The sequence below is a fragment of the Schistocerca gregaria genome, chromosome 10 (genome assembly GCF_023897955.1).
Source record: "Schistocerca gregaria isolate iqSchGreg1 chromosome 10, iqSchGreg1.2, whole genome shotgun sequence".
Taxonomy (NCBI): domain Eukaryota; kingdom Metazoa; phylum Arthropoda; class Insecta; order Orthoptera; family Acrididae; genus Schistocerca; species Schistocerca gregaria.
In genome coordinates, this window is record NC_064929.1 from 192,432,508 (window position 1) to 192,454,633 (window position 22,126).

At 46.7% G+C, this 22,126-nt stretch overlaps 1 protein-coding gene across 1 annotated transcript in view; it reads left to right on the plus strand.

The window, feature by feature from the left end:
- LOC126293589 (carbonic anhydrase 2-like) overlaps nucleotides 1-22,126 on the plus strand; it is a 217,208-nt gene that overhangs the window by 166,271 nt on the left and 28,811 nt on the right. Inside the window, exon 3 of the mRNA XM_049986863.1 lies at nucleotides 1,443-1,607. Within this exon, the coding sequence (XP_049842820.1) occupies nucleotides 1,443-1,607 (165 nt within the window). The remainder of the gene's footprint in view (nucleotides 1-1,442; nucleotides 1,608-22,126) is intronic.

The following is a 22,126-nucleotide window of genomic DNA, read 5'->3' on the forward strand; positions in this document are numbered from 1 at the left end:
TCTTATAACTGCCATCTGGTTTCCGTACAAATTGTGAATAGCCTTTCGCTCCCTGTATTTTACCCCTGCCACCTTCAGAATTTGAAAGAGAGTATTCCAGTCACCCTTCTCAAAAGCCCTCTCTATGTCTGCAAATGCTAGAAACATCAGTTTGACTTTCCTTCATTTATCTTCTAAGATAAGTCGTAGGGTCAGTATTTTCTCACGTGTTCCAATATTTGCACGGAATCCAAACTGATCTTCCCCGAGGTCGGCTTCTACCAGCTTTTCCATTCGTCTGTAAAGAATTCGCGTTAGTATTTTGCAGCTGTGACTTATTAAACTGATAGTTCGTTAATTTTCACATCTGTAAACACCTGCTTTCTTTGGGAATGGAATTATTATATTCTTCTTGAATCTGAGGGTATTTCGCCTGTTTCATACATCTTGCTCACCAGATGGTAGAGTTTTGTCAGGACTGGCTCTCCCAAGGCCGTCAGTAGTTCCAATGGAATGTTGTCTACTCCAGGGGCCTTGTTTCGACTCAGGTCTTTCAGTGCTCTGTCAAACTCTTCTTGCAGTATCATATCTCCCATTTTATCTTCAACTACATCCTCTTCCATTTCCATCATCTTGTCCTCAAGAACATCGCGCTTGTATAGAGCCTCTATATACTCCTTCCACCTTTTGCTTTCCCTTCTTTGCTTAGAACTGGGTTTCCCATCTGAGCTGTCGATATTTATGCAAGTGGTTCTTTTTTCTCCAAAGGACTCTTTAATTTTCCTGTAGGCAGTGTCTATATTACCCCTACTGATACACGCCTCTAAATCCTCACATTTGTCCTATAGACATCCCTGCTTAGTCATTTTGCACTTCCTGTCGATCTGATTTTTGAGACGTTTGTATTCCTTTTTGCCTGCTTCATTCACAGCATTTTTGTATTTCCTCCTAGGCGTAGCGAACAATATATATTTTTTATTATTTGTCCGGGGCGCACCACTGCACACATGACGTCATTCTATTACACAAAATATTTTTTATGCATTTACGTGTTTTATGCATTTATGTGTTTTCCCACAGTCTATATTTCACTAGCATGCAATGCTGTGCTCCAAAGGCACATTCTCAGATATTTCTTCCTCAAATTAAGAACTATGTTTGATCCTAGTAGTCTGCTCTTGTAACGCCCTTCTTTGCAGAGCTAGTCTAAACACAGTTGGTGATTGAAATGATTGCTATAACAAGCAGAAATCTACAGGTACCAGTATTTGAAGGCTGGCTCCAGGTTGGCCAGAACCGAGGTGGAATCTTGCTACACATCGGTCAGGAGACTAAGGATGGCGTAGTAAATCGCCGGAACTGGTAGCCAATTACACGGCTCAGAGGTGTTTGGTTTGACATGCTGTGTTTCTTCTGTTACCCGTCCTAAAGACCTCGGCGCTGAGCTGGTCCCTCTGTCGCAGGCCCCAGCCACTGGTCGGAAGAGTTCAAGTCGTGCGCGGGCAAGTACCAGAGCCCGATAGACATCGAGGAGCACCTGGTCACGCAGGTGCGGCTGCCCGCGCTACGGTTCCGGGGCTTCCGCACGCCGCCCGCGTCCGCCACCGCCACCAACAACGGACACACCGGTGAGTAACCTCTGGCGTGCCACAGGGCACTGTTATGGGACCACAGCTTTTCACAATATATATAAATGACCTAGTAGGTAATGTCGGAAGTTCCGTGCGGCTTTTCACCGATGATGCTGTAGTATACAGTGAAGTTGGAGCATTAGAAAATTGCAGCGAAATGCAGGAAGATCTGCAGCGGATAGGCACTTGGTGAAGGGAGTGACAACTGACTCTTAACATATGTTGTATGATTATATGATAGCAGAACAAACACTGCTAACAGTTACTTCTGTAAAATATCTGGGAATATGCGTACGGAACGATTTGAAGTGGAATGATCATATAAAATTAATTGTTGGTAAGGCGGGTGCCAGGTTGAGATTCATTGGGGGATTCGATAGAAAATGTAGTCCATCAACAAACGAGGTGGCTTACAAAACACTCGTTCGACCTATACTTGAGTATTGCTCATCAGTGTGGGATCCGTACCAGATCGGGTTGACGGAGGAGATAGAGAAGATCCAAAGAAGAGCGGCGCTTTTCGTCACAGGGTTATTTGGCAAGCGTGATAGCGTTACGGAAATGTTTAGAAAACTCAAGTGGTAGACTCTGCAAGAGAGGCGCTCTGCATCGCGGTGTAGCTTGCTCGCCAGGTTTCGAGAGGGTGCGTTTCTGGGTGAGGTGTCGAATATATTGCTTTCCCCTACGAATGTAAAATTAGAGAGATTAGAGCGCGCACGGAGGCTTTCTGGCAGTTGTTCTTACCGCGAACCATACGCGACTGGAACAGGAAAGGGAGGTAATGACAGTGGCACACCGTTGGGTGGGTTGCGGAGTATAAGTGTAGATGTAGATGTAGATGTAGAGTAGTGCGCTCCCGTGCTCCTGTATGCACACAGATGCAGGTACAGCCCACCTTACAAGGGGAGTGTCTGACACGTGGGTTACCGCAACTCATCAAGATTGGCGAGGACGTTCTGTGCTGAAAATAAAGAGACATTACATCAAGTGAAAGAGAGAGAAATATACACTGAAGAGCGAAAGAACCTGCGGCACCTGCCTAATACCGTGTGGGACCCCGCGAGCACGCAGAAGTGCCGCAACACAACGTGGCATGGACTCGACTAATGTCTGAAGTAGTGCTGCAGGGAACTGACACCATGAATCCTGCAGAGGTGTCGATAAAACCGTAGGAGTACGAGGGGGTGGGTGCCTCTTCTGAACAGCACTTTGCAAGGCATACCAGATATACGCAAGTCTGGGGACTTTGGTGGTCAGTGGAAGTGTTTACACTCTGAAGAGTATTCCTGGAGCCACTCTGTAGCAGTTCGGGACGTGTGGGGTGTCGCATTGTCCTGCTGGAATGGCCCAAGTTTATCGGAATGCACAATGGACATGAGTGGATACAGATGATCAAACTGGATGCTTACGTACGTGACACCTGACAGAGTCGTATCTAGACGTATCAGAGGTTCCATATCATTCCAACTGCATACGCCCCACACCATTACAGAGCTTCCACCAGCTTGAACATTTCCAATCTGACATGCTCGGTCCATGGATCCATGAGGTTGTCTCCATACCCGTACATCCTCTCGATACCTTTAGATACGAGCCTCGTCCTACCAGGCAACATGTTTCCAGTCATCAACAGTCCAATGTCGATGTTGACGAGCCCAGGCGAGGCGTAAAGCTTTGTTGTGCAGTGATGAAGGGTTCATGAGTTGGCCTACGGCTCCGAAAGCCTGTATCGCTGATGTTTCGATGAATCGTTCGCACGCTCACACTTGTTGATTAGCCAGCACTGAATTCTGCAGCAATTTTCGGAAGTGTTCCCCTTCTGTCACGTTGAACGATTGTCTTCAGTCGTCGCTGGTCCCATTATTGCAGGATCATTTTCCGGCCGGTGTGATGCCGGAGATTTGATGTTTTACTTGATTCCTGATATTCGCGGTACACTCGTGAAATTGTACGGGAAAATCCCCGCTTCATCGCTACCTCTGAGATGCTGTGTCCCATCGCTCGTGTGCCGACTATAACACCACGTTCAAACTCACTTAACTCTTGATAACCTGCCATTGTAGCAGCAGTAACCCATCTAACAACTGCGCCAGACACTTGTTGTCTTATATAGGCGTTGCCGACCGCAGCGCCGTATTCTGCCGGTTTACATATCTCTGTATTTGAATATGCATGCCTACACCAGTTTCTTTGGCGCTTTAGTTCAGATACCCGAAACGTATGTATAATAAACCCCCCGAAAATTTCCTCCCCTCCTCTCTGTTAACACACATGGCGTGGCACTGATCTCTTTTGTAGTATGACTGCAGTACTCGCTAGTTGCCTATTTGCTTCCACCACCCTGAGTGGAATTCATAAGTTCTTAATAATATTCACCAAACTGCAGTCGTCTATACTTATTGTCCTCTGCTTGGAAAACGGTATGTAGGTCGTGAGTCTGCTATTTGAAACTGTAATACATTCTTAGCGAGGAATGACAAACAATTTCCATTCTCCACACTTTCACACAGAATAAACAAAATAATTAACTGCGTATTTCCGTAATTACTGTGACACTTTTCTCAACTACATGTTCAAATAACCACACCTTGCTGATAAAGCCTTAGCCAGATGCCGACCGCGGCAGACACCGTGCCTGTCCTCTGAGGTTGCCAATCCAGCTCCGGTCGTAGAGCCGAACCACTTCGCCCGCCATCCAAGTTAGGCGCGACCCAAAGACCTCCGAAGTACTTCGTCAGCCTTTTCGTTTAGCAATTGTTCATTATTCTGCTAGTTGTTAATACTTTTGAAATAATGGAATGACAGCTTCCTATTGAAAAGTGCTTCAATATGAAATGCAAGTAAACTCACTATTTAGTTTTTCTAAAATTAATTAGAGAAGTTTATCAATTTGGCGCGCTACTTCCGAACGCAGCAGCCAGTCGCGGAGTGGAACCACAATTTAGCCGGTCTTTGTCACGAAACCCGTGCCGAACAAATCATTTGCCATCGCAACTCGCATCACATTACGCCACCTTGCCATAGCTGTCTTCTCAACTGCTCTAAAAAGAGCTCTTTGTAGTCAGAAATATTTTTCATAGACGCACCCCAGTTTTTGAAAAAAAACCGAGGTTAGAGAGTTCCCTCCCTAGGCCCGACAAGACGCCTCCTGAGACGCGGCAAGGCAGGAGTAGGCAAAATGCAACAGGGAATAACAATATTAATGTGCTAATAGTAAACTGCAGAAACGTCTATAGAAAAGTCCCAGAACTGCTCTCATTAATAAACAGTCACAACGCCCATATAGTACTAGGGACAGAAAGTTGGCTGAAACCAGACGTAAACAGTAATAAAATACTAAACTCAGATTGGAATGTATACCGCAGAGACAGGCTGGACAGTGAAGGGGGAGGCGTGTTCATAGCGATAAGAAGTGCAATAGTATCGAAGGAAATTCACGGAGATCCGAAGTGTGAAATAATTTGTGTGAAGGTCACGGTTAAAGCAGGCTCAGACATGGTAATTGGATGTCTCTATAGGCCCCCGGGCTCAGCAGCTGTTGTGGCTCAGCACCTGAAGAATAATTTGGAAAACATTTCGAGTAGATTTCCCCACCATGTTATAGTTCTGGGTGGAGATTTTAATTTGCCGGATATAGACTGGGAGACTCAAACGTTCATAACGGGTGGCAGCGACAAAGAATCCAGTGAAATTTTTTTTTAAGTGCATTATCTGAAAACTACCTTGAGCAGTTAAACAGAGAACCGACTCGTGGTGATAACATATTAGACCTTCTGGTGACAATCAGACCCGAACTATTTGAAACAGTTAACGCAGAACAGGGAATCAGCGATCATAAAGCGGTTACTGCATCGATGATTTCAGCCGTAAATATAAATATTAAAAAAGGTAGGAAGATTTTTCTGTTTAGCAAAAGTGACAAAAAGCAGATTACAGAGTACCTGACGGCTCAACACAAAAGTTTTGTCTCAAGTACAGATAGTGTTGAGGATCAGTGGACAAAGTTCAAAACCATCGTACAATATGCGTTAGATGAGTACGTGCCAAACAAGATCGTAAGAGATGGGAAAGAGCCACCGTGGTACAACAACCGAGTTAGAAAACTGTTGCGGAAGCAAAGGAAACTTCACAGCAAACATAAACATAGCCAAAGCCTTGCAGACAAACAAAAATTACGCGAAGCGAAATGTAGTGTGAGGAGGACTATGCGAGAGGCTTTCAATCAATTCGAAAGTAAAGTTCTATGTACTGACTTGGCAGAAAATCCTAAGAAATTTTGGTCCTATGTCAAAGCGGTAGGTGGATCAAAACAAAATGTCCAGACACTCTGTGACCAAAATGGTACTGAAACAGAGGATGACAGACTAAAGGCCGAAATACTAAATGTCTTCTTCCAAAGCTGTTTCACAGAGGCAGACTGCACTGTGCTTCCTTCTCTAGATTGTCGCACAGTTGACAAAATGGTAGATATCGAAATAGACGACAGAGGGATAGAGAAACAATTAAAATCGCTCAAAAGAGGAAAGGCCGCTGGTCCTTATGGGATACCAGTTCGATTTTTCACAGACTACGCGAAGCAATTTGCCCCCCCCCCCCCCCCTTCTTGCAGCGGTGTACCGTAGGTCTCTAGAAGAGCGAAGCGTTCCAAAGGATTGGAAAAGGGCACAGGTCGTCCCCGTTTTCAGGAAGGGACGTCGAACAGATGTGCAGAACTATAGACCTATATCTCTAACGTCGATCAGTTGTAGAATTTTGGAACACGTATTATGTTCGAGTATAATGTCTTTTCTGGAGACTAGAAATCTACTCTGTAGGAATCAGCATGGGTTTCGAAAAAGACGGTCGTGTGAAACCCAGCCTGCGCTATTCGTCCACGAGACTCAGAGGGCCTTAGACACGGGTTCACAGGTAGATGCCGTGTTTCTTGACTTTCGCAAGGCGTTTGACACAGTTCCCCACAGTCGTTTAATGAACAAAGTAAGAGCATACGGACTATCAGATCAATTGTGTGATTGGATTGAGGAGTTCCTAGATAACAGAACGCAGCATGTCATTCTCAATGGAGAGAAGTCTTCCGAAGTAAGAGTGATTTCAGGTGTGCCGCAGGGGATTGTCATAGGACCGTTGCTATTCACAATATACATAAATGACCTGGTGGATGACATCGGAAGTTCAGTGAGGCTTTTTGCCGATGATGCTGTGGTGTATCGAGAGGTTGCAACAATGGAAAATTGTACTGAAATGCAGGAGGATCTGCAGCGAATTGACGTATGGTGCACGGAATGGCAATTGAATCTCAATGTAGACAAGTGTAATGTGATGCGAATACATAGAAAGATAGGTCCCTTATCATTTAGCTACAAAATAGCAGGTCAGCAACTGGAAGCAGTTAATTCCATAAATTATCTAGGAGTACGCATTAGGAGTGATTTAAAATGGAACGATCATATAAAGTTGATCGTCGGTAAGGCAATGCCAGACTGAGATTCATTGGAAGAATCCTAAGGAAATGCAATCCGAAAACAAAGGAAGTAGGTTACAGTACGCTTGTTCGCCCACTGCTTGAATACTGCTCAGCAGTGTGGGATCCGCACCAGATAGGGTTGATAGAAGAGATAGAGAAGATCCAACGGAGAGCAGCGCGCTTCGTTACAGGATCATTTAGCAATTGCGAAAGCGTTACGGAGATGATAGATAAACTCCAGTGGAAGACTCTGCAGGAGAGACGCTCAGTAGCTCGGTACGGGCTTTTGTTAAAGTTTCGAGAACATACCTTCACCGAAGAGTCAAGCAGTATATTGCTCCCTCCTACGTATATCTCGCGAAGATACCATGAGGATAAAATCAGAGAGATTAGTGCCCACACAGAAGCATACCGACAATCCTTCTTTCCACGTACAATACGAGACTGGAATAGAAGGGAGAACCGATAGAGGTACTCAGGGTACCCTCCGCCACACACCGTCAGGTGGCTTGCGGAGTATGGATATACACTCCTGGAAATTTAAATAAGAACACCGTGAATTCATTGTCCCAGGAAGGGGAAACTTTATTGACACATTCCTGGGGTCAGATACATCACACGATCACACTGACAGAACCACAGGCACATAGACTCAGGCAACAGAGCATGCACAATGTCGGCACTAGTACAGTGTATATCCACCTTTCGCAGCAATGCAGGCTGCTGTTCTCCCATAGAGACGATAGTAGAGATGCTTAGTCCTGTGGAACGGCTTGCCATGCCATTTCCACCTGGCGCCTCAGTTGGACCAGCGTTCGTGCTGGACGTGCAGACCGCGTGAGACGACGCTTCATCCAGTCCCAAACATACTCAATGGGGGACAGATCTGGAGATCTTGCTGGCCAGGGTAGTTGACTTACACCTTCTAGAGCACGTTGGGTGGCACGGGATACATGCGGACGTGCATTGTGCTGTTGGAACAGCAAGTTCCCTTGCCGGCCTAGGAATGGTAGAACGATGGGTTCAATGATGGTTTGGATGTACCGTGCACTATTCAGTGTCCCCTCGACGATCACCAGAGGTGTACGGCCAGTGTAGGAGATCGCTCCCCACACCATGATGCCGGGTGTTGGCCCTGTGTGTAGTCCTGATTGTGGCGCTCACCTGCACGGCGCCAAACACGCATACGACCATCATTGGCACCAAGGCAGAAGCGACTCTCATCGCTGAAGACGACACGTCTCCATTCGTCCCTCCATTCGCGCCTGTCGCGACGCCACTGGAGGCGGGCTGCACGATGTTGGGGCGTGAGCGGAAGACGGCCTAACGGTGTGCGGTACCGTAGCCCAGCTTCATGGAGACGGTTGCGAATGGTCCTCGCCGATACCCCAGGAGCAACAGTGTCCCTAATTTGCTGGGAAGTGGCGGTGCGGTCCCCTACGGCACTGCGTAGGATCCTACGGTCTTGGCATGCATCCGTGCGTCGCTGCGGTCCGGTCCCAGGTCGACGGGCACGTGCACCTTCCGCCGACCACTGGCGACAACATCGATGTACTGTGGAGACCTCACGCCCCACGTGTTGAGCAATTCGGCGGTACGTCCACCCGGTCTTCCGCATGCCCACTATACGCCCTCGCTCAAAGTCCGTCAACTGGACATACGTTTCACGTCCACGCTGTCGCGGCATGCTACCAGTGTTAAAGATTGCGATGGAGCTCCGTATGCGACGGCAAACTGGCTGACACTGACGGCGGCGGTGCACAAATGCTGCGCAGCTAGCGCCATTCGACGGCCAACACCGCGGTTCCTGGTGTGTCCGCTGTGCCGTGCGTGTGATCATTGCTTGTACAGCCCTCTGGCAGTGTCCGGAGCAAGTATGGTGGGTCTGACACACCGGTGTCAATGTGTTCTTTTTTCCATTTCCAGGAGTGTAGATGTAGATTTTGCGATCGAGAAGTCTTATCACACTCGACGGGAGACTGTGTGGTGTGCAGCGTCCACTCACGGAATAATCTGTGTGGTATTCCTTGATGGCACGGTGGCTACCGAACGGCTCGCGAAGGTTTTGGAAGATGAGTTCATCCTCAATATCCAAAATGTTATTGGTTTCGTCAAGATGATCGCAGCAGAAGAATCCCCGATGTCCTGGAGGAGCACTTTGGCCTGGAGTACCCAGAGGCCACTGGCATGGTCCTCGAGTGGCCGCCAGATTCTCCGGATCTGAACATATGTTTTTGTCCGGTTATATTAAATACAAGGTGCACACCTTTCTTTTCATTCTTCGGGCCTTGTCACGCTGCACGTGGGGTCGGCCTTGTTATTACGGATTTGGCAGTGTTAGTTGCAGAGGGTGGCCGGATGTCCTTCCTGCCGACACCCCGTACTAGTAAGTAGTGTACCTCAGCTGGTTGCGTATAGTGTAAGCCATGAAAGAGTGCTAACGTCTGCAAATGTCTGCGAGTCGCGTAACTGAGGCGGAACGTGGGTACCAGCCCGGTATTCACCTAGCAGGATGTGGGAAAAAAGACAAGGTGTACACTAATAACCCCAAAACCATTGCTGAGATGAAACCAGCCATTCAGGAAGTCATCTGTACCATCCATGTCCCTACGCTTCAGTGGGTCATACAGAACTTCGCTATTCGTCTGCGTCAAGTCATCGGCAATGATGGCAGGCATACGGAACAGGTCACAACCTAAATCCGAATATCTGTAGTGACGTTTATATGTTGAATGAAGAAGAGTGTGCACGCCATAGTTTGTAACTACACTCATGCTGATAAATTAAGAATAATGCTGATACATGGAGAAACGACGCTCTGGTGGGCGGCTGGCGGGTTTAAATTACCTTGGTGTATGGCGATGCGATGCATTTGACCTGCGGTCGTCCCACGGTGGCATTGACAGCAGTCCACATACGCAGAGGTGTGTTGGTGCATGTCAGAGTACGGTGCAGCAAGTAAGTGTGGAGACGTTTCCAGACATGCTAATGATGACTGTGTGTTGAAAATGGCCCAAAGAACGCATATTGATGACGTTATGAGGGGTAGGATACTACGGACACTGGAGGCTGGTCAAAAACAGCAGGTCGTAGCACGGGCCCTCCGTGTGCCACAAAGTTGATCTCAAGATTGTGGCAACGATTCCAGCACACAGGAAACGTGTCCAGGTGCTACAGTACGGGATGTCCACAGTGTACAACACCACAAGAAGACCGATGTCTCACCATCAGTGCCTTGCTTGGGACCTTACTGCAGCCACTGGAACAATTGTCTCCAGACACACAGTCTACAGACGACTGAACAGACACGGTTTATTCGCCTGGAGACCTGCAAGGTGAATTCCATAGACTCGCAGGTAAGCCCCTAAAGCCTAGTGTCAAGAACACAGTACATGGTCATTGGAACAGTGGTTTCAGGTTATGTTTACAGACGAGTTTTCATCTGGCGTGAACCAGGAACTAGATAAAAAACCCTTAATGTACTTGAAAGGGACCAGTATGGAGGTCGTCATTTGATGGTGTGGGGTGGGATTATGATTGGTGCACGTACACCCCTGCGTGTCTTTGACAGAGGAACTGTAACAGGACAGGTGTATCGGGTCGTCATTTTGCACCAGTATGTCCGCCTTTTCAGGGGTGCAGTGGGTCCCACCTTCCTCCTGATGGATGATTACGCACGGCCCCAACGAGCTGCCATCGTGGAGGAGTACCTTGAAACAGCAGATATCAGGCGAATGGAGTGGCCTGCCTGTTCTCCAGACCTAAACCCCATCGCGCACGTCTGGGATGCTTTCGGTCGAGGCATCGCTGCGCGTCTTCAAACCCCTGCGACACTTCAGGAGCTCCGACAGGCACTAGTGCAGCAATGGGAGGCTATACCCCAGCAGCTGCTGGACCATCGGATGCAGAGTATGCCAACCCGTACTGCGGCCTGTGTACGTGTGCATGGTGATCATGTCCCATAGTGATGTCGGGGTACATGCGCAGGAAACAGTGGCGGTTAGTAGCACATGTGTTTCGGAACGGTTTTCTCAATTTATCGCCAATACCGTGGACTTACAGATCTGTGTCGTGTGTGCCTATGAGTGCCCGTTTTGTGGCATCACGTTCTGCAATTATCCTTAATTTATGAACACGAGTATAATTTACGTTTTGTTACGTAGATCAATAATTGTCACCCTGTAATTGCCGCCTCACGCTGGTGTAGGTAACGCACTCGCCTAGCGACGTGGCGAGCGGAAGAGCAGAGGCTCACGGCGTTATGCCAGCGGCTAACGGCGAGACTGCAGCGTCGACACGTAACCTGATGCGCGCCGGACATAAATTACGACAAAACGGCGCGGCGAGGAAATGGGATCCAGGCACGCGCCGGACGGCCTCTCTCACACACATACATACACACACACACACACACACACACACACAAAACCTCCTCTACCTCTACCTGCAGCTGGCGGCCTTCATATCTCCCGTGTGCGGTCACATCGCTCCACCACTGATGTCCTGGCACAAATCAGCGAACAGCACCACACCCTCGTGTCCCGGATAAGTGTTTCGCCTCCGCTGAACGGAGCATCAGAAACTAACCTCTAGTTGTCTGACAGCAAAACAAGTGGGTGTGCGAAGCGGGCGTGATGGTAGCCTTCCAACTTGCACTGCCCGAAAAAAAGAAAATGTCACCCGAAAGAGAGGACGAAAGGAAATGTAACTTATGCCCGCCTTGTTAGCAGTGCTGTCTAACGCACGGCTTTCCGGATTGGGAAGGAGCGCCTGGCCCCCGGCAGGAATCCGCACGGCGGGCTTGTGTCGAGGTCCGGTGAGTCGGCCAGTCTGTGGATGGTTTTTAGGCGGTTTTCCATCCGCCTCGGCGAATGTGGGCTGGTTCCCTTTATTCCGCCTCACCTACACTATGTCGGCGATTGCTGCGCAAACAAGTTCTCCACGTACGCGTACACCACCATTACTCTACCACGCAAACATAGGGGTTACACTCGTCTGGTGTGAGACGTTTCCTGGCGGGTCCACCGGGGGCGGAATCGCACAATAACCCTGAGAGAGTGGTTCGGTGAGGGGGAGGGGGGCCGAGGGGTGAAGTGCACTGCGGTAGTCGTCGTGGGGTTGTGGACCACTGCGGCTGCGGCGGGGACGGAGCCTCTCCGTCGTTTCTAGGCCGCCCGTTAACATACAATACAATACAATACAAATGGAACTTCTCGCATCTCCCTTTGGCCTAGCCCAATGCGAAGCTGTAGTGGCGTCACGCGGTAAGCCCCTTAACGACATGTCTGTGGCACCGTGACTTGCTTGCTGCAATACCATCCCAGGCAGGCTATTAATATGTCCTGTCTGCCTTAATGGCGAACGTCCTGTATGTCTGCAGCTGTCCACTTTTCCCTCTATCATTCCTCTTTCCATTGCCTCTTGGCTTCTGACAGTGCGACCAAAATACGAGGGGCGTTTCAAAACTCCGTCCAAAGTCCGGCAGATGACACCACTGGCCATCAAGGTCATGTTTAGTTAGTAGCATCTATGGAAAGAACGGACACCAAGTTTCAACCATATTGGTCTATTTCTTTGTATTTGGCATTCGGGTGAATCAAGGGAGTCGAGTGATTTTAAAAAATGGACGAAAAAGAATTTCGTGTGGTGATTAAACATTACTTTATGAAAGGCAAACCGCCTCGGGAGACTAAAGAGAAGCTTCATAAACATTACGGTGACTCTGCACCTTCGATTAGAACAGTTTAGAAGTGGTTTCAAAATTTTAGGAGTGGCCATATGGGCACAAGTGATGCTGAACGTTCTGGACGCCCTGTGGAGGCTACGACTCCAGAAATCATTGATAAAATCCATGATATGGTGATTGATGACAGAAGAGTTCAGGTGCGTGAGATTGATAGTGCTGTGGGCATCTCGAATGAACGGGTACATAATATTTTGCATAAACTTTTGGACGTGAGAAAGCCATCCGTAAGATGAGTTCCGCGATTGCTCACGCTTGACCAAAAATGGAATGATGTGAAGTGTTGCAAGGATGGTTTGCAGCTGTTCGGGAAGGATCTACAGGAGTTTAACCGTCGTTTCGTCACTGTAGATGAAACATGGATACATTACTATACTCCTGAGACTAAACAACAATCTAAACAATGGGTTACCAAGGGAGAAGTTTCACCAAAAAAGGCGAAGACCATTCCTTCGGCAGGACTGTCTTTCGGGATTTGCAAGGCATAATCCTCATCGACTATCTGGAAAAGGGTAAAACTATGACAGGTGAATATTATTCATCTTTGCTGGACCGCTTGAAAACCGAGCTGCCAGAAAAACGCCGGCGATTGGACCGCAAAAATGTCCTTTTCCATCACGATAATCCATCAGAACACACCTCAGCAGTCGTGGTCACAAAATTAATGGAAACAGGTTTCCAATTCGTTTCACATCCCCCCTACTCTCCAGACTTGGCTCCCTCTGACTACTATTTGTTCCCCAATTTGAAGAAATGGGTGGCAGGACAAAGATTTTATTCAAATAAGGAGGTGATTGCAGCAACTAATAGCTATTTTGCAGACTTGGACAATTCCTTTAATTCGGGAGGGATCAACAAATTAGAACAGCGTTGCACGAAGTGTATAAGTCTAAAAGGAGACTATGTCGAAAGATAAAAAAGGTCTACCCCAAACAAGAAGTAGCTTTTATTTTTGCACGGACTTTTCAGACGCCCCTCGTACACTGGTCTCCAAAATTAAACCAACAAACCGCTATTGCCCCGCCCTGTGTGTAATCCACAGTATAATCACACAGACTGTCAACAGACGTCTGTACTGTCGTGTGCTGCACGGAAGATGGCACTCCGGTAAACAGGCAATCGCGCCAACGATGACGTCAGGACACCTATGAAACGGGGTAGCGTTTGCCCGGCAGTCCTACATCCAGAACCCCTGTGTGCACAGTCACAGACGGTGCAGTATGGCAAAGAGAAGGCGCCTGTCACATTCTATGCACTGCAGGGCCATAGGAAGAATGGAAGCAGGACTGTCGCAAACTGATGTGGACCGGTGGTTTAGTGTGAATCGTTTTGTTGTTTCTCGGATATGGGGACAGTTTACAGAGACCAAAACTGTTTCCTGGAGACCAGGACCATTATTTGGCGGTAAGGGCACGACGATACCACCTTAGTACTCGTGGCAACTGGTACCTAACTTTGTAGCATCCACGGGACGTCTTGTACCGAGGCAAACGGTGTACAGAAGATTTCAGCAAAGTGGTATTTTTTCCACAGACCTCCTGTACGTGTACCTCTGACGCGCCTTTACAGAAAGAGCGTCTAGAGTGGAGCCATCAACGTGCCACCTGGATGGTCGAACTGTGGCCCGATGTTCTTTTCACATATGATTACCGATTTGCTCCGGAGAGTGATTCTCGACGGATTTGCATCTGGGGGGCACACGATTTTCGGACCCAAACATTGTGGAAGGATACCGATATCGAGGGAGGTCCCTAATGATGTGAGCAGAGGTTGACCGCACGACGACCTCTTCATGAAATTGTGAACTGGCAGGGTTTAACTGCTGTCATGCATCTTTATGAGACCTTGGGGCCTTATGTGCGGTTGTTATGAGGTGCGGTAGACCCAGACGTCATACTGATGGGCGATAAAGCTAGACGTCATTGAGCGTGGGAGATTGATGTTTTCTTGGAAACAGAAAATATTGCACACATGGGGTGGCCTACTAACTCTCCCGATTTGAATCCCATAGAGCATGTCTGCGATGCACTAGGGAGACGGCTTGTATCACTTCAGCATCCCCCAGCCACATGTGAGCAGCTCTACAAGAAGAATTGGCGTTACTGCCTTGATGACGTCATTCACAGCATGCCCCTTCGTTGTCAGGCCCGTACTGCTGCCCGAGGTATTCACACCCCGTACTGAGCACATTAACCAGTTGTTGGAATGTGCGTGCAAATCTATAAAGTTGAAAAAACAAACTGAGGACATTTTCGTCTACCGTTATGCATGTTGCTGTTGTTTACATTCTGTATCCTTAACAGTGTTTCTATTCTACTATCGCCTGTTTATACTGTTCTGTGGCTAAATAAACACTACATTGCAAAATTTCCTTTTTTTGCTTTAATTTTGAACACCAGTGTATTTCAACTGATATTTGTTTACAAGAGTTGACTGTGTTGCTCCGATGCCGAGCAGCCTCAGGATCGATTGATCAGTATGATGTGCTGTCCATGATATTCGAGATAATTTGCTGTAGCAATCTGGCACGTACTTCGATGCGAGATGCCTTTAATAGGTTCCACAACGAAACATTGTCTCGAAATTTGGTAGAAAATCCGAAGAACTTCTGGTCGTATGTAAAGTACACAAGCGGCAAGACGTAGTCAATACCTTCGCTGCGCAGTGCCGATGGTACTGTTACCGACAACTGTGCCGCTAAAGCGGAGTTATTGAACGCAGTTTTCCGAAATTCCTTCACCAGGGCAGACGAATGGAATATTCCAGAATTTGAAACACGAACATCTGCTAGCATGAGTTTCTTAGAAGTAGATACCTTAGGGGTTGCGAAGCAACTCAAATCGCTTGATACGGGCAAGTCTTCAGGTCCCGATTGTATACCGATTAGGTTCCTTTCAGATTACGCTGATACAATAGCTCCCTACTCAGCAATCATATACAACCGCTCGCTCACCGATAGATCTGTAGCTACAGATTGGAAAACTGTTTAAGAAGGGTATTAGGAGTAATCCATCCAACTAAAGACCTATATCATTGACGTCGGTTTGCAGTAGGGTTTAGGAGCATATACTGTATTCAAACATTATGAATCACCTCGAAGGGAACGATCTATTGATACATAATCAGCATGGTTTCAGAAAACTTCTTGTGCAACGCAGCTAGCTCTTTATTCGCACGAAGTAATGGCCGCTATCGACAGGGGATCTCAAGTTGATTCCGTATTTCTAGATTTCCGGAAAGCTTTTGACACAGTTCCTCACAAGCGACTTCTAATCAAGCTGCGGAGGTATGGGGTATCGTCTCAGTTGTGCGACTGGATTCGTGATTTCCTGTCAGGAAGGTCGCAGTTCGTAGTAATAGACGGCAAATCATCGAGTAAAACTGAAGTGATATCAGGTGTTCCCCAGGGAAGCGTCCTGGGACCTCTGCTGTTCCTGATCTATATAAATGACATGGGTGACAATCTGAGCAGTTCTCTTAGATTGTTCGCAGATGATGCTGTAATTTACCGTCTAGTAAGGTCATCCGAAGACCAGTATCAGTTGCAAAGCGATTTAGAAAAGATTGCTGTATGGTGTGTCAGGTGGCAGTTGACGCTAAATAACGAAAAGTGTGAAGTGATCCACATGAGTTGCAAAAGAAATCCGTTGGAATTCGATTACTCGATAAATACTACAATTCTCAAGGCTGTCAATTCAACTAAGTACCTGGGTGTTAAAATTACGAACAACTTCAGTTGGAAGGACCACATAGATAATATTGTCGGGAAGGCGAGCCAAAAGTTGCGTTACATTGGCAGGACACTTAGAAGATGCAACAAGTCCACTAAAGAGACAGCTTACTCTACACTCGTTCGTCCTCTGTTAGAATATTGCTGCGCGGTGTGGGATCCTTACCAGGTGGGATTGACGGAGGACATCGAAAGGGTGCAAAAAAGGGCAGCTCGTTTTGTATTATCGCGTTATAGGGGAGAGAGTGTGGCAGATATGATACACGAGTTGGGATGGAAGTCATTACAGCATAGACGTTTTTCGTCGCGGCGAGACCTTTTTACGAAATTTCAGTCACCAACTTTCTCTTCCGAATGCGAAAATATTTTGGTGAACCCAACCTACATAGGTAGGAATGATCATCAAAATAAAATAAGAGAAATCAGAGCTCGAACAGAAAGGTTTAGGTGTTCGTTTTTCCCGCTCGGTGTTCGGGAGTGGAATAGTAGAGAGATAGTATGATTGTGGTTCGATGAGCCCTCTGCCAAGCACTTAAATGTATATTGCAGAGTAGTCATGTAGATGTAGATGTAGATTTCCAGAGCATTAATCCTGCTACGATCCTCTGTCTCCACAGTCCAAGTTGCAGCTGCATAGTTCGCGATAGGGAAGATTAGAGTTCTGACGAGGGTGGTCTTTCTCTTGGCAGCGACGCAGGTGTCTTTCCAGATACGAGCAGGTTTTGCTGTAGTGTGTGTCGTAATCTAAATGCGCCTATGGATCTCAGGCTGGTAACGGATCCCAAATACTCGAAGCGGCTGACGACTTCGTAACCAGCAGTTCTTGCGATGTCAGGTCTGTTGTGACCAGCGCGATCTACCATCATCAATTCGGCCTATTTATTGTTGAATTGAAGACTATATTCTGTACTTCGCTCAGCCAGTCTTTCCATGATGGTTGCCAGCAATCACTTTCTGAATGTAGCAGCAAAAATAGAGTTAAAGGGTTCAGTTGAAGAGGCAAAAAAATATGTTAAAAATGTCATTCCCGAGGACTTTAGGCCCTTAGAAATAGCGCCAACATCCCCCACTGAGATTAAGGGAATTATAAATGTACCGAAAAACAAGAGCTCTAGTGTTCATGGAGTCTCTAACAGAATTTTGAAGCGTTGTTGTAATTTAATAAGTGGAGTCCTTAGTGATATATGTAATGCTTCGCTGGCACAGGGAATTTTTCCAGACAGACTGAAATACGCAATTGTGAAACCTCTTCTTAAGAAAAGGGGCAAGAGTGACTTAAATCATTATAGACTACTCTCACTGCTGACTTCATTATGTAAAATATTCGAATAAGTTACATATTCAAAAGTAGTCTCACATTTAAGTGAAAATAATTTACTCAGCATGTCACAGTTCGCATTCCAGAAGGATTACTCCACTGAGAATGCTTTACCCATCAAATAGTACAAATCCTAAACAACAAATCACAGGCATGTCACACTATTATAAAAACTCAGATTTTATGGAATTGAAGGCTATACACAGAGCTGGTTTGAATCATACTTAACGAACAGGAAGGTAAAAGTGGTGCTGAATAACACAAATAATGTCGAGAGGGCGGTAAATTCTAGAGAATGGGAAGTTATCACAAATGGAGTCCCACGGGGTTCAATTCTGGGTCCTCTGCTGTTCCTTATTCATGTGAATGACCTCGCACTTAACGTTGAGCAAGCGGAACTAGTACTTTTTGCAGATGACATGAGTGTTTTAATAAATCCCATTCCAGAAAAAGCAGCTGAAGATATTGTTAAGGATGTCTTTCAAAGAATTGTTAAGTGGTTCTCAGGAAATGGACTCTCCCTTAATTTTGAAAAAAAAAACTCACTATCTCCAGTTCTGTACACCGAATAGAGTCATAACGACAATTGATGTAGCATATGAACAGGGCTCAGTTAACAGTTCAGATTTCTCCAAATTTTTGGGTGTTCACATTGATGACAACTTGAACTGGAAGAAGCATATTACTGGGCTTCTCAAACAATTAAGTTCAGCTTCTTTCGCTCTTCGTATAATCGCTAGTCTTAAGCAAGAAACAAAGTATGGATCGCACTTCGGATCTTATAACAGAAGAATAACCAAATGTTTCCCTCGCTGGTCTCTCGCTGGAGAAAGTCCACCAAAGCAAAGACGGAGCAAGCCTACTAGAGATTGATCCGCACGGCATTAGCACAAAGATGTCGAGGGAGGTCCAACCATCGTTACACTCGTGAGTCACAGTCCGGAGCTACCACTCCTGACGATCCGGGACTACCAGCAGACAAGGCGCCTGGATGTTGCGGCTGGAATGGCGGAAGCCTACAAGGTAGCAGGCAATGATGATGGTGTTGTTTAGGTTGTGGTGCGCTGAACTGCTCGGTCATCCGCGTCCGTACAAAGTCCCAATTTTTACACAGTCCAGTTTTTACGCAATCCATTCAAGCCACTGTCACGAATGACGTTGATGATGACGAAATGATGAGAACAGCACAAACACCTAGTCTCCAGGCAGAGAAAATCCCCAACCCCACTGGGAACTGAACCCGGGACCCTGTGATCCAGAGGCGGCAACGTTAGCCGCTCGACCACGAGCTGCGGACGTAGTAGGCAATAGATATCACAACTACACACCTACTGATATTGGTGGTCGTATGATCTTCTGGCCAGCGGTGCGCCAGCTAATAAGGCCGGTCGGCAGACGGATCTTCTGGGATTATTTTCGATCACGTGTGTGGCGTAGGCAAATAATCCACTTGTTGATCACGACCTCTGGCGTTGCTGTCGATCGCGGTGCTCTGTTAGCGGGCCCTTGCGGCCGTTGGCTGAGAGACGAGGCTGTGTTTTCGTCAACGGCAGTGGCCACTGTCATACCGTAAACATCTGCTTTGGTTTCACTCGCTGTGATGAAGGCATCCCACATCTCTGTTCTGTCATGCGGGTTGCCGATGTCGCAGGCGGACGGGACGGACGCTGCAATGTGTGTGTGTCTTCACAGTGATCGCCCAACATCTGACGCTGTTCACGGCACTTACCCTAACAGGCCTGGTAACAACACTAAACAGCAAGCCTGTTAGGGTATATAAGTGGCGTGAACAGCGTCAGATGTTGAGCGAACACTGTGAAAGACACACACACACTGCGGCGTCCGTCCCGTCCGCCTGCGACATCGGCAACCCGCATGACAGAAAAGAGATGCGGGATGCCTTCATCACATCAATACACTCTCGTAGCCGTTCTGCGTGTAGACAATTACAACTCTGGTCTTTTCATAGTCCCCCTCCAACACACAAACAGGACGCTGTATACCGGACCATGTTTTATAGCCGCTTCAGTTTTGGTTAGGCAGTGTACTTATCAGGAAAACAAGTTCACAGCATCGTTATTAAGGTCGTCTCTTAAGTTCACAAATGCGGTATTGAACTGGGACATTACAGTTGTTATACGACTTCGTCATTTGTTACTCTTCAAACAATGCCACATCAGAGAATTACCGAATACTTACAACTACACGCCGACTCGTCATCATTGATTTCCTCTCAACTTAATGTTAGAATGGTCCACTGAACATTTGGAGGTAGGGAACTTGGGGTCGGAGAAGCCAGCTTAAGGAGATATGGGAGTAGACTTCTGTACCGCTTTGCCTAGCGTTACTGTTTTCGAGCTTATTTACAACTAACATGCGTACAAGTTTACATGTACATTATTTCCCGCAAGGACATGAGGAATGCGAGCCTGATTACCAGGAAGTCTGAATGGCCGACTGTATTTGAGGTTAGTGCAAAGAGCTCTACCTCATTTGCTGGAGAACGTACCATAGGAGTTCCGTGAGAGGATGTGGATGCAACACAACGGTGCACCGCTCCACTGTGGACGTTCGCAACCATCTCTCTGCTGTATTTCCTTGCGGCTCGATTGGAAGGAGAGATCCTATTCCATGGCCTGCGAGGTCATCTGTCCTGAACCCCTTGATTATTTCCTATGTGTATATCTAAAAATCACTTATCTATGAGATCCCAGTGGATACGGAGATGGAGCTAGTTGTCAGAGTTTTATCTGCCTGTGGGACTTAACATCTATGGTCATCAGTCCCCTAGAACTTAGAACTACTTAAACCTAAGTAACCTAAGGACATCACACAACACCCAGCCATCACGAGGCTATCTGCCTTCGATGTGATTCGAAACACACCAGGGATATTTGTCATGGTGCATCAGAATCTTATTCGCCGATATCATGCTTGCTTTGAGCACGATGGCCGTCAGTTTCAGCACATTTTGTAAGACACAGTACAAATAGTACGTTCATTGTGTCAATGATGGTATTTGCAGTTAACTGTAACTATTGTAAATAAAAAGGTACACAGTAATGTGATTTTATTTCTATTATCTGCTTAAGCTGGTTTCTCAGACCCCAGGTTCCGTCCCTAAAATCGTTCACTGGAGCATCCTCTATGTCCTTTTAAATTTTTGTACCCTCTGAGGGATGAAGTAGTGAAGGCAGCAGAGGATAAAGTAGGTACAAAGACGAGGGCTGCTAGAAATCCTTGGGTAACAGACGAAATATTGAATTTAATTGATGAAAGGAGAAAATATAAAAATGCAGTAAATGAAGCAGGCAAAAAGGAATACAAACGTCTCAAAAATGAGATCGACAGGAAGTGCAAAATGGCTAAACAGGGATGGCTAGAGGACAAATGTAAGGATGTAGAAGCTTATCTCTCTAGGGGTAAGATAGATACTGCCTACAGGAAAATTAAAGAGACCTTTGGAGAGAAGAGAACCATGTGTATGAATATCAAGAGCTCAGATGGCAACCCAGTTCTAAGCAAAGAAGGGAAGGCAGAAAGGTGGAAGGAGTATATAGAAGGTTTATACAAGGGCGATGTACTTGAGGACAATATTATGGAAATGGAAGAGGATGTAGATGAAGACGAAATGGGAGATACGATACTGCGTGAAGAGTTTGACAGAGCACTGAAAGACCTGAGTCGAAACAAGGCCCCCGGAGTAGACAACATTCCATTAGAACTACTGACGGCGTTGGGAGAACCAGTCCTGACAAAACTCTACCAGCTGGTGAGCAAGATGTATGAGACAGGCGAAATACCCTCAGACTTCAAGAAGAATATAATAATTCCAATCCCAATGAAAGCAGGTGCTGACAGATGTGAAAATTACCGAACTATCAGTTTAATAAGCCACGGCTGCAAAATACTAACGCGAATTCTTTACAGACGAATGGAAAAACTGGTAGATGCAGACCTCGGGGAGGATCAGTTTGGATTCCGTCGAAATGTTGGAACACGTGAGGCAATACTGACCTTACGACTTATCTTAGAAGAAAGATTAAGAAAAGGCAAACCTACGTTTCTAGCATTTGTAGACTTAGAGAAAGCTTTTGACAATGTTGACTGGAATACTCTTTTTCAAATTCTAAAGGTGGCAGGGGTAAAATACAGGGAGCGAAAGGCTATTTATAATTTGTACAGAAACCAGATGGCAGTCATAAGAGTCGAGGGGCATGAAAGGGAAGCAGTGGTTGGGAAAGGAGTGAGACAGGGTTGT